This window comes from Strix uralensis, chromosome 1 (genome assembly GCF_047716275.1).
Source record: "Strix uralensis isolate ZFMK-TIS-50842 chromosome 1, bStrUra1, whole genome shotgun sequence".
NCBI lineage: Eukaryota > Metazoa > Chordata > Aves > Strigiformes > Strigidae > Strix > Strix uralensis.
Window position 1 is genome coordinate 115,162,685 of NC_133972.1, and position 12,696 is coordinate 115,175,380.

At 35.9% G+C, this 12,696-nt stretch overlaps 1 protein-coding gene across 1 annotated transcript in view; it reads right to left on the minus strand.

The window, feature by feature from the left end:
* The window catches only part of CDH7 (cadherin 7), an 82,784-nt gene that overhangs the window by 37,918 nt on the left and 32,170 nt on the right, over nucleotides 1-12,696 (minus strand). The window contains exon 3 of the mRNA XM_074877663.1: nucleotides 6,045-6,339. Within this exon, the coding sequence (XP_074733764.1) occupies nucleotides 6,045-6,339 (295 nt within the window). The remainder of the gene's footprint in view (nucleotides 1-6,044; nucleotides 6,340-12,696) is intronic.

Genomic DNA, 12,696 nt, shown 5'->3' on the forward strand with positions numbered 1-12,696 from the left:
TCCATATAATGGTACATATTATAAAGGATGGGACTTACCTGGATGAATTTTGACCAGAAATGATCATCCATATGATAACTTTATTAACCTAAGTTATGGCCTAGCTAACCCACATTCCTGATCTCTGTTCCTGAGGTATCCATGACAAAGTATTATGATTGTAATTCTATTTTAAATGCAATTTTTCTCTCTTGTGGACTGCCTAATATTTTTGGACAGGAAAAAGGTTCTTCTCAACCTGAAATTTCACAGGCAACTATTAAGTAGATGGAAAGTTTAAAAAGAAAATTGGTAGTTAATCCATCAAGCCATTTATCAGTTATAGGACTTAAAATACATCAATTTTCTGTTCACCAGTAACTAAGAGCTTTGCTTCAGTATGTCAAACTGATTTTACAGATTACTCTATAATGTAATTTCATACAGGGTCTTATTTTAAACTTGCCAGAGTCTCTCCAGCTTTTGAGTACAAGAGTATCATAGTGCCTATTTCATATCCTGTGTTCTTTCTGAATGACAGGTTTACCACATTTACAAAGTCCCTAAGCCCTGTCAATGAAGCTTACAATGTCTGCAAATATTGGCAAAAGTGTTTATAAACCTCACACACAGTTACGACTTTGCTCTTTGCTCTTGCCGCTTTCAAGGACTCCAGACCACACAAGATCAAAAAATTACGAGCTCTGCAACGTCAACACAGATATTTTGGAAATCCTGTAAGCTTAGAAGTGCTTGTTTGCTGTAAAAATCTATTGATGTAGAAAACAAACCCTCTCCATTCTGTGAGATGAATAAAGTCAGTATCTGAATATAATTGGCTTTCTCCTAAAACACAGAGATCCTTTAGAAAAGTTATTTTTTAGGTAGAAATTCTAATGCCAAATCTTTCTACGCTCATCCCATTTGAGTATAACCAGCAACTAAAACACAGTGATACTTTTCTAGTCCCTTTGTGCTAATCAACTTCCTTCAAACCTCATAGGGAAAAGATCTTTTGAAACAACTGCTATTGTCATTAATTATTTACCAGTTGCACACAAAAACTTTGAGCTTCCAGAAGTCCCATGCCAAGAGGGAGATTTCTCCCTAAGTTGTTTTTTTAAAAAGAATATGCAAGTTAACATAAGGTATGCTAACTATGTGAAAAGTCCTATGTGTAGGAAATCAGTTCCAAGGAAACATAATGCATGGAAAGATTGGTATGTGAAGATTTCCAGAGATTTTCCCAGAAGCAGAAAATTTCTCTTGAAGAATAGGAATTCCTTCAAAGGACGATCATTGCAACACAGAGCTGTCCTAATTTTTCTTGCAATGGATTGATGTTAAATTCATATGCTTATTTTCCTTTTAAAAAAATGTAACCAATAAAGCTCTATGGTTACTCATGGATAGTCAATAAATCTATAGATTGAGGAAAAAAAAATGTAGTTACATCATAGTTCCAACTACATCATCTTACAAAAGGAGAGATGTGTTCCTGCACTGAAATCAAGTCTTCCTTTTATTCCTGAACACTTTGCCCTACTTCATAACAGAGGTGGTCAGCTGTCATATATGTGTCCAAGATTAGGACTTACAGCTAACATGGGACAGTCAACAAACAGCACCACATCTTCAGCCCATCCAACAAAATGAGTGTCCTCATAAATCTTGTTTATGGCAGCATTGTTCAGATCCCAAGACTACAGGTGTAAATAGGACACTGACCCTACCCCAAACATTCATTAGTGACTTGTTACAACCTGTAGCTTCACAACTACATCTTTAAAGATTTCTTACAGTTTGTGTATCTGATACAGGATGAAAAAATAAATAAGGGCTATTTGCTGAAAAAGTGTGTTTCCCTCTCAGATATGGATTCCTCTACAATTATTTTTCTCTACAATTATATCATTGTAACAAAGCTTGAATATCAGTTCATTAAAAAAGATTCTACATGTAGCAACTTCATAAACTTTTTCAGCAACTGCAGCAAATACTGAGGGAAAAATCCATGTTGCTAATCAAAGGGTGTTCCACATATTTCTTTATTGATACTAGCTAATAACACACTGAATTTTGTGTGACTGGCACAGATTTCTGTTTTTTTCCAGAATGTGTAAGCTACCATTTTTAACCTAACCATTAATAGATATTGGTAGATATTACAGAATCACAATAATCTGAGAACTTGACCTATTTAAATTCTGATATTAGGGCAAAAGGAAGGGAGAAGTTTTTGCAGAGAGGATCTTGAATTCAGGACATTATTTTGTACTTTAATTTACCCAAGTCAAGATTCAACAATGTTTCTGATGGTGCAGAGATCAACCTTTTCTGTGATAGGGTTAGATAAAGGTTAACTGGTTGCTGAAGTTTATTTTCATTTGGAGATCCTTTAAAGGGATCCTTTTTTAATCTCTGAGTTTATTATTTTAGAAACCTCTGCCCAGAGCTTTTTAAAAAGCTTGCTAGTAACTTCTGTGGTATTTTACCAAAGCTTTTAAATGAGTTTGTATGAGAAATGCTTGTGTGACTTCCATTTTTAACATTGGTGAAATCATTTAAGGGAAAACCGGTTTCTAAAACTAGATGAACTTAAAAAATGCTTATTTTTGAAACTGTGCAATCCCTTATAAATTGAATTGTAGCCACATTAATAAATTAAAAACTATCTTTAAAGGCAGTCAGTTATTAAAGACATTGACTGATATCAATTAATGATGGGTTATATGTATAATACAAAAAAAAATCCATAATGACATCACATTTCTGTGTGATATCAGCTGCTACTAGAAATATTAAACACCTTTACTATCAAGCTATCCATAATACCTGCTTAATCCTTACATGCGACAACCCAGCCTGGTTCTGCTCCATACCATCTGGAATTTCTGTGCTTCTACCACTGGCTCTCATCCAGAACTGATGAAGCAATACCTCCCACAGCCTTTCCTTTCCAAGAGTTTAAAGAGGGAAAGAGAGCACCTGGAGGCAGGTTCCACCCTCTTCATCTCCTCCCACAGCCTTGTTATGTTGCCTTCACTTGGAGACAAAGTCCAAGACTGGTCCCAGCCCAGCAACAAGGTCAGATAAATTGAAGCAGAGGGGGCCCGTGACTGGAAAGAGACACTCTCCCTTCATCCAGGTTCTCAAAATCCATTACCCATTTGTACCAAATATTTAAGCATGATATAAAGAGTTTTTTGTTTGTGTTTTTTTTTTTTTTTCCTTTAGTACAAAAATTAAATACTTCTATCCATCTTAATCAGAAATAATAAATTTGGCAAGAAAGGTATTTCTTGTGCTGGGTAACAAGCAAAGCTCTTGATATGTCTGGAGAGTCAAGAAGATTAAATAAAAGAAAATCGATGTTGGGTATTGGAAGTTTTATCCCCAGTTCCCCTGGCGACTAGCCAAACAAATCAGTATCTCACATCAGCTATTTTTTTTGGTCAACATCATAGGAACACACTTTTAATACTCTTTTAACTACAATTTGCAATCTTTTTGTTTGAAATATAACACTGCTAGAAAAAAGCCCTATGATTTTCAGATAAGCCATATCTTTGAGGTTTTTCCTATGAATACACTTATAAACCATCAAGATATTTACCCTATCTAGGATAATCAATATAATTGGTCCTGACCAAAATATAATTTGAACCTGACCCAAAGTAATTTCAAATAATAGAAAAGATTGACTTCAATTAGCCTTAGATAATGTCCTAAAATATTTGTGAAATAAAATACAGAATCATTATACTTGCATAAGCACCCTTTAGGTTAAAGGTTATAGTTCTCCTAGCTTTATAGTTAATTTGGGTTTATAATCCTGTAATCTCTTTCATTTTGTTTAATATCCAATTAAAAATCCTTGTCATGGATATAATTTTAAACAAAATAGGAGAGAGATTCTTTGTTTCTCTCCTTAATATTTCATGAATGCTCTAGGTGATTAATTAAAAATTGTGTTATATGAATAAACTATGAAGCAATGTGACTATGTAAAACAAGTGCCACACAAGCTTTTCATGCTAATCCTTAATTCAGTAACAATGTAGTATCCGGTAGTTGTGTGGTACAAACCATGAAGATGTTTAAAATGTACAGTTACAGAAAGCTCATGAAGATGAAATCATCCTTAGAAGACACAAATCCCAGAGAGTGCACAAGTCTCAGTTACTGATTTTGCACAATATTCCACATAAGTTGAATATATATTTGGTGCTTCAGTCAGTATGGGAGAGAATTTCTTTCAGTCATTTTTGTGGTAAAGATTCAACAAAATATGCAAAAGCAGCTCGTTTTGAAAAATAATCCTTATGTTCTCCACTGAACACTGTGCACTCCCCACAGATTGATTCCCAATATGGTTTTGGAACAAATGGAGCATGCATGAGAGGTAGAGGCATGGATTTGTGTGTGTGTGTAGGTAAACCTCATATATCTGTAGTAGTTGTCCATATGTCAATATGTCAGTACAGGACAAGACAGAGGTAACTCATGCAAAAGGGAAATGCAGATATTGTTTTTCAGGGCACAAGACAAAGGTGCAAAACTCTAATCATTGCTGCATGCTACAGCTCACTTAATCTAATTCTAAAATATAACTACATTTTTTTTTTTAAAAATAGACATTTTTTACAGAAGATATTTAGGTTTTACAGTCTTAGATTATCTGATTTTCTCTCTTTTTCTGAAGTGTAGCAGTAAAAAGTTCTCAGCAATGTATCACAACTTTATCTCCTCCCTGATACTCCTCAAAAGCTGTGGTGTCCATCTTTCTTTCCAAGGCTACTATTGCCTCTTCAGCCATCCACACAGTGTTTGAGTGACAATGAACAAGTGTCAAATATTGAATGAGAAATAGTGTCTATGCTCAGTGCTTAGTAAAATAAAGAAATAGAAAACTCATTAGCAATGTTTTACTTATCTCCTATTGGCTCCTAAACTGAATTTCAGATGTAAAAACAATGTTGACTAATGATTGTTTCAGGGCGCTTAGACAGGGAAGATTCTTTTTCTCTCTCTAGTTCTAATTTAGAGGCAGTGTTTAACATCCAAAACCACAGGAGATGGTATTGAGGAAACCATAGCAAATCTTACATGGGTAGGCTTACTGAATAGATTATCAAATTTTGATATGGTTTAAAATCAGTTAAGCAAAGAAAACCGTAATTTCAGTCACCATATAACTCTCTTAATCTGAAGTGAGACTTCTTGTACGCATATTTCCACTGAAGTAGATTAAGTTCTTCTGTTTTTTTTAACTTCATGTTTGCATTTGTAATTTCAGGTTAAAGTAAAATTTACCAAAATATCTCTGAGGCAAATTCCTAATCTGGTCTGAATCAGTCAGCTTTCAAAGGAACAGTGGCACCTGACAACAAATGAGCATTTAATTTCTTTGAAATTAAGAGATAGTAGATTTGATGTTGAGATTCTTCTCTGTTTCAGATTTAGGAAAAATTAGCATTTCTTCTTTTCCAACAGAGTCTGAAGCCTCTAAAAGCCATTCTTCTCTGATTCCACTGGAATTTTTAAACTATCTCAAGTTGTGCCCCTGTCCTTGCTGCTTGCATATATTTCCCAGAGAGCTGGATTTCAGTATTAGAAAAGATATACGGTAAACTGTAATTGACATATGCAACACTTACAAAAAAAATATGCTATGCACTAGCAGGAATTTGAAGAGTTTGTTAAGAACGGACTTTATCTGAACAAAATTACATATTATCACCTCTGAGTACCATAGCATAGGTGTGAAACTTATTATTGTTAATGAGAATTATAAAACAAAGCCTTTGGGCTCTGGAATGAGAAATGCACCATAAAATGCTTCTCTGAATCCCTACATAGCTATTTGAGTTTCACAACATTTTTGAAAGGGTAAATACTTAATCTAGCATGTTATTTCCAGTTAAGTCTTGAGATATCTAACTGTTGCAGGTGCCTCATAGATAATTAAGTAGCTTAGTGTGATACAGTAAAAAATAATTACATTTTTAAAAAGGCAATAGGAACAAATTTCCCACACCACCAACAGTGTATTTTGCACTTACCCACAGGAGACATCTCCGGAACTCCAGCAGTGTAAGGACCATCCAGAAATTTTGGCTCATTGTCATTGATGTCCTGAATCTTAATGACGAACTCAGATTCTGGTTCCACAGGTTTATTAGTCAGCCTATCTAGTGCTTGTGCTCGGAGCGTGTAGTAGGCCTGCTCTTCTCGATCCAGCCTCTTTGTAGCATGAATATCCCCCGTGTTCTCATCAATAATGAAAATGGAACTTGCCCCTTCGCCTGACAAGATGTATTTGATGGAACCATCTCCTTTATCAACATCAGAGTGAAGCTGGTGAAAAATTGATGAGAGATGAGATTAACTTACAAGAGAGTCAGTGGCATGGAGATATGTAAAAATAATTCTTATGTCAAGCAGTAGTACATGAAATTTTATTGTTCTTGGAAAGATAAGCTGAATGTTTATCATGCACAGCATGTGAAGGACTGTTAGAATCTGTCAGCTTGCTCTTTTGAGCAAGATAATTTAATTCTTTCCTGCAAACAATCTAATTTTCAAATGCATTTGATGTTGTCTTACAGTCTTCTCATACCAGAGTTTTAGAGTTTTACATAGCCACACACATACACACATGCACACATATGATTACAACCGTGATTTTATTCCTACCTGAATTTAACTATATTGTTGGTTTCAGTTTATTATCCTACTGAAGGGTGAGACTTCAAACAAATGTCACAATAAACTGAATGTCAGTGTGTGTTTGCTCCTGTGCATGTATGGGAAACAATATACTGATTTCCTCAGTGTTTACTGTGTAGAGCAGTAAAACATATCAAATAAATGAATTAGAATAGATTGATTGATAGTTCGCTCACTACTGAATCTCACCTTCCTGTTACAGAGCAGAGAAAAAATTCTCATGTGCTTTTCAAACTTGTATCAACAATGTAATTGATCTGAATCTCACATTAAAGTAACAGACACATATGATATATTCAATATGGTAAAAGTGAAAAGAACAACAGTAAAATTCAAAGTATTTGCTTGTTTGTTAGAAAGTGGATTATTACTTGTAAATAGCTGAGGACAGTGTTAAAGATGTTTCGATTCTTTATGTCTCTTATTTTCTTTATACCTGTCCCAGCTCCATGTCATATTGAGTTTGGAGGTAACTCTACTGTAATCATCATCATCATTTTCTCTGATAACATTTTTTTTCTCTCATCTGGGAGTATCACTGAGATAGTAACCACTTCCAGAATACATGCAGAAAATTGCTATCTCAGGCATAACTTAGCACAGCTGCAAAACCTTTTCCTATTTCAGCAGGGAAGTATTTGTGATCACTTTCGAACTTTGCAGCTGGATATGAAGCTGCCTATTTCATAGACAGTATTTCACTTACACTGTCTGGATATCTCGCACTTATGCAATTACAGTGCACTCCCTCTCTCATTTAGGACAGAAATGGAGTCTGAGCTTTGGGCTGGATCAAAAAACAGAACTAAGGTGTCTAAATCAGAATAGCTACATTATTCCAAAATATGTCTTATCCGCATTCTACTGCTACCTAACTCCTGAGATACCTAAACAAACCTGAGATTTCTTTGGTGGGGTACCCCCAACATTTAAAGTCATACTTTTCAGCACACTCAGGAATAGTCATTGCTGACATTGTGAGCAGATCAAGGTAAAATGTATCTCACATTGAGGCTCTTTCAAGATCTGCAGCACTAGCATATTCATCAGCCCCTAATGGCTGGGGGTTTATTCAATAAAACATACTTCTGTTCATCTCACAAATCTGGCAGCTGGGGCTCTTGTTGCTTTTTCAGACTGGACTGGAAAAGTACCCATCTTCCCTAGAAAGAAGCAGTAGCCTGTGCAAGTAAGAACCTGTCTGGCTTGATTTTGTTTTACTAGGTTTTCTTCCTCTTTTATTCTTCTGTGACCTAATTCAGGGTACATAAGTCCCCTGTATGTTACAGAGGCATTGTGTGGGTTCCCCTACATAGCCAGAATCCTACAGTCTAGACTGAAATACTGAGCATCATGCTGCTGAAGAACTGAAGTCATGGGATGCAAAGTTTCAATGTCTTTGTCTTCTTGAAATGATTAAGTTTTCTCCATATCCTATATTCTAGCAGAGCACTGATCTTTCTGTGTGGCTGAGACTCTACCATTATACCTGTAAAAGTTATTCCAACTTTTGTGACATACATAAGGATATGCTGGATGAGAGAAAAGCAGATGACACCAGCATACCCAGCAATTTATAGGCAAAGCAGTTTTCTGAAGGTTAGAAATGTTCACGTAGATCTCTTCAGGCAGAGAAAGGAAGGGATTCCATGTCTCAACTTGCTGAGAGCAACATAGCGTTCTCTCATGGGGGTGAAGCCTAGCCCATCAACATACTGGAGTATAGCTCTCACACCCGGGTCTCATGCTGCACAGCCTCCCTTTCCCCTCGTTTTTAGACCCAATCCTATCCTGAATAACTTTGTAGCAGTGTTTTGCAAGAAAATAGACCTTCAGGGGAGAGGGCATAAGTGTAAATTCTCAAAGGTGCACTTAGTAAGGCTTTCACATCCCAGAGAAAGAAGAAATTCTGTAGCTTCAGCATTTCCCGTTTGCTCACTCAGTGGCTCACTGATTAACACATTGTGTTTTAAGGAGTCCCACTCTGAGGTCCATAAATCTCCTCATGGATTACACTACAGGCTGATGCCCTGGAGTGAAAAGCTGAATAGAAGCCACTTTTTGGAATGATGCCTTGGTAGAAAACTGCTACCACATGGATTACTAAAGTGATTAGCACTGACCCTTGTTACTTCAAGGCTGAGGCTCCGGGAGACCAGAATTCTTTCTACCTTTTATTAAAAGTGTGTTCTACTAAGCCTTTAAAAAACAGTGCTGGCCCATGCTCAAGTTAGTAAAGTACCATTTTCTACTTACTTAACCCCAGGAAGGCGATATAGCTCAAGATTTAGTTTACCTGTGGCAATGTATTACAATCAATTCTTTGTAAAGCACTCTAAAGAATTTTTTTCATCACTTTTATGTGCATTTTAGTGTCAGTCTGAGATAACTTCAAAGTACAGTGCAAGATAACAATGCAAAAATAAACTAGGCTGACAGAATCCAGATGTATGTTTGGTGCAGTTTTCAGATCACCTTTATTCCAGTTCCACCCAATATAATCCTTGCAAACAGAAATCTTCCAATTCGTTAATGTAGAAGCATCAGTGATTTGTAACTAAAAAGAACATTTTTGAATGCAGCAGTCCTGCACCATATTTACAGCTGTGCTACTACCGAAGCTACCTGTACTTCCAGCTATTTAGTTCAACATCTTAGGAAGTGAAAAGAAATATTTTCCTTAAAATGTTGACTGTAGAAAACACTTTGCATGTTCTTTTTTCTTGATTTTTTTGTTTTGATTTGTTTTGCTTTTTCACCCTTTTTTTAAGTACGTTTAAGAATGAGACCTTGTGATTAATTTGTCAACAATTTTACAGAATGATATTAGTCCTCAGGACAGTTGCACTTTACAGGAAGGCTCCAGAAAACATCCATGGCGATGTTATCTACTAGCTTGTCTATCACTTCTCCCACTTTCTACAAAGACATTCATGTAGGAGACACAACTGCAGCTCAGTCTGTAGCTGCACATGGGGACTATGACTTTACAAGTAGAGAGGATCAAGACAAAAGCATTTTTAAATTCTTGTTTCAAGAGACATGGAGGATTCAAGGATTCACTGGGTAAATCTCACCTGATCCTGTTCTGCAACATCCCAGACATATTCTTTCAGAAAGACATTGCAATAAATATTGTAAATAAAATGCCCCTCTCTATTTTCTGAAAGAGGAATGTTATAGGTAAAGATGGTTGCATACTTCCAATTAATTCCATCCATTGCTGTCTCCACACAATATCCATGCAATCTCCAGTTTTCCTTGGCTGTCAACTAACCTTATTTCCAGTATGAGATTCATGATCCAGTTATTATATGCTGATCCTATTACTTCTTTGTTACATTCCACATACATCTAGCTAAAGATTTTAAGAGTTTTGTTGTTGGGTGTTCCCTACATTACATCATATACAAGAAAGAGTACATGAGAAGAGAAAAGGGAAGCAGCAAGCTTCTGCAGAGAGATAATGCATTTTTATCAATAGGATAACTTTTGATATTCTAGGATAGTTAGCAGAGAGTAAACAAATCTAATAAAAAAAGCCACACAAGCCTTGTGGAGGCAGAGTGGGCCAGTGCATATAAAAAGTGTGGGTTTTTTTTTTTTTAGAAGATAATTTACTGAGTTCACTCTACTGTTCTGGTCTCAACCTAAAAAGAGGGCACTCATATCTTCTTAGGCCCAACTCCTAAAACTCCTCTCAGTTTTAGAAAATTCTTGTTTGGTTATGTGTGAGAGAAGGAAGCAGTAAGCTTTACCAGTAGCAAAGGCACTGTTACCCTAACTCCTTTAATTAATGTGATTTTGTCCTCACTTACATTTTTTGGCCCTGCAGCAATATAGCTTAGAATAGGGTCTCACCTAATGCACTTATGTTTATGTGGCCCCTTAAGATGATGATTATTCTAGGGGAACCTAAATAATATATTTTCTTCAAGATCTCTAATACTCACTAGTTTCTGGATTTTGTCTTTTTGTGGGTACAGATCTGTACAACCAAAAATGATGTGATTTTGCATCACTTGCCATTAAAATATGCTAATGAAGTATTTTCAATAGAGAAGGACATTTATTTTTATCAGTAAGCAGAGATACTGTAATGCCTTAAAAGCAGTTTTTCTGGCCACTGCCGATCTGTTTGAGGTCTGAATGAGAGGCTTGTTATTTCTCTGATTTTCAGTTCAGACTACCTGAAAGCAGGTGCAATGTCCATATGCCTTTCTTCTCTGTTTTTTCTTCTCCAAAGATCTATCTTTGCAGTTGTTCCTCCCTGTGACAGCATGGATAATGTTTTATTTCAATGTTTACAGATTCTGGGAGAAGGAAAGCACAGGGAGAACATGAGAAATTGCTGGATTTTCAGCACCAGCAGGATCACAAAGGTAATGGTGAGAAAGAGACAGAGCAAACATGAGATGTTTCAATACAAGTTAGTTCCATAGCTCCCTGAGACCATAAGAAATGTACACTTACTGGCAGAATAAGTGAAAGGTTTTCTCAAGGATGAGTTACCTTGCCTGAACCCTCTCCCTTCTCACTGTGAAAGTAACTAAAAAAGGGAGGAGAGGAATGAAAACTGCCTCCTCATGACTGTGCAAGCATTCATAGTTCTTGGTGATATGGAACTGACGCAACTGCAACTTTATTCCTGCCTTCTCACTAAAAGCAAGGAGGGACTAGGAAGTAAAAAAGGACAAACAGAAGAAAGAACACCAAGCCAGGAATGGTCTTCTTGTCCATTTTATAACTACAACTTGCTATCACAAACTGAGAATTGACTGTGGGAGGAAGACACTCTTGTCTTCATATACAACATGCTCCCCTGCTTTCTGGGAAGACTTAAAAAGGGAACTTGTGTGTATACAGATTAAACATGTAATTGCCAGATGATGAAAGAAAGTAGGTGATTTGAAACAAAGACTTAACTTGACTATTTTTATTAAATCTTGCTCATCACAACAGCCAGATTCTTGAAACTTTGTTCTTGGGTTCACTATTTACTGTGGTTGCACATAGAAGTTTTATAACCCCTTTTCTCCTCAGATTATCACTGTTAGTTAAGTGTTTTGAATTGTAATGATTCATAAACTGCTAGATATTTGCAATTTTTTTCCTTCATTTTTTTAAGATATAACACTATATTTGTTAATTATCAGGATAATTAAGGGTGCAATGTTGCTGATTTGGAACAATTTCAATGTAAATAATAACTAATATCTAAAATTCAGCATAGACAATGGAGTCAACATTTAAGTAAAATCCGATGGACACACATATCACATTTCTGCAAGTTTAAGAGTCTCACAAAGACATTAGTTACTACTACTAGAGCTATGAAACTCACTCTTGTAAACTGTAACCATATTTCAGCATCAACAGCTTAAGACATCTTTTTTAATTTCCTTTTCAGTCTCATTACAGAAGTCATGTGGGTCAGAAATAGATTCTTCAACATTTCATTGATGTCAACAAAGGTTTTAATTCATATAATTGACTTTACGCCCAGGCATTAGTGAAAGTATTTTTCAACAGGTAATGATTTTCTTATAAAAGTCTTTTTTCCAAGAAATGTTGAGAAAGTAATAAAGAAGCTCCTGGAGGACTTTGTTTTGCTTTTGGTTTTATTAATTTATGTAAAACTATATTATAAGCCTGAGCTCAGAAAGAAATATGCTGGTCTGTGCTTTCAGCATAACAGATAGTACTGAGGACAAGAGATCAAGTCAATATAAACAGTTATAGCCAACATTTTTAATCAGAGTTTTAAAAGAAGGAATACAGCTGTACTGCTGCCAGACTTTCCTTGTCAGTATAGTAAGGAAACAGCATAGACAACTGTGCCACAGTGGCAGAATTTGCCACTTTGACTTGATAGCAATTTCAGGCACTGTTTTGTTGTGTCCAGACTTTCTCCTTGTCAGGCAAGTGCAGAGATAGTCATGTGGGAATACAAGGTCCCATGCTGTAGATCACAGTATAACCACA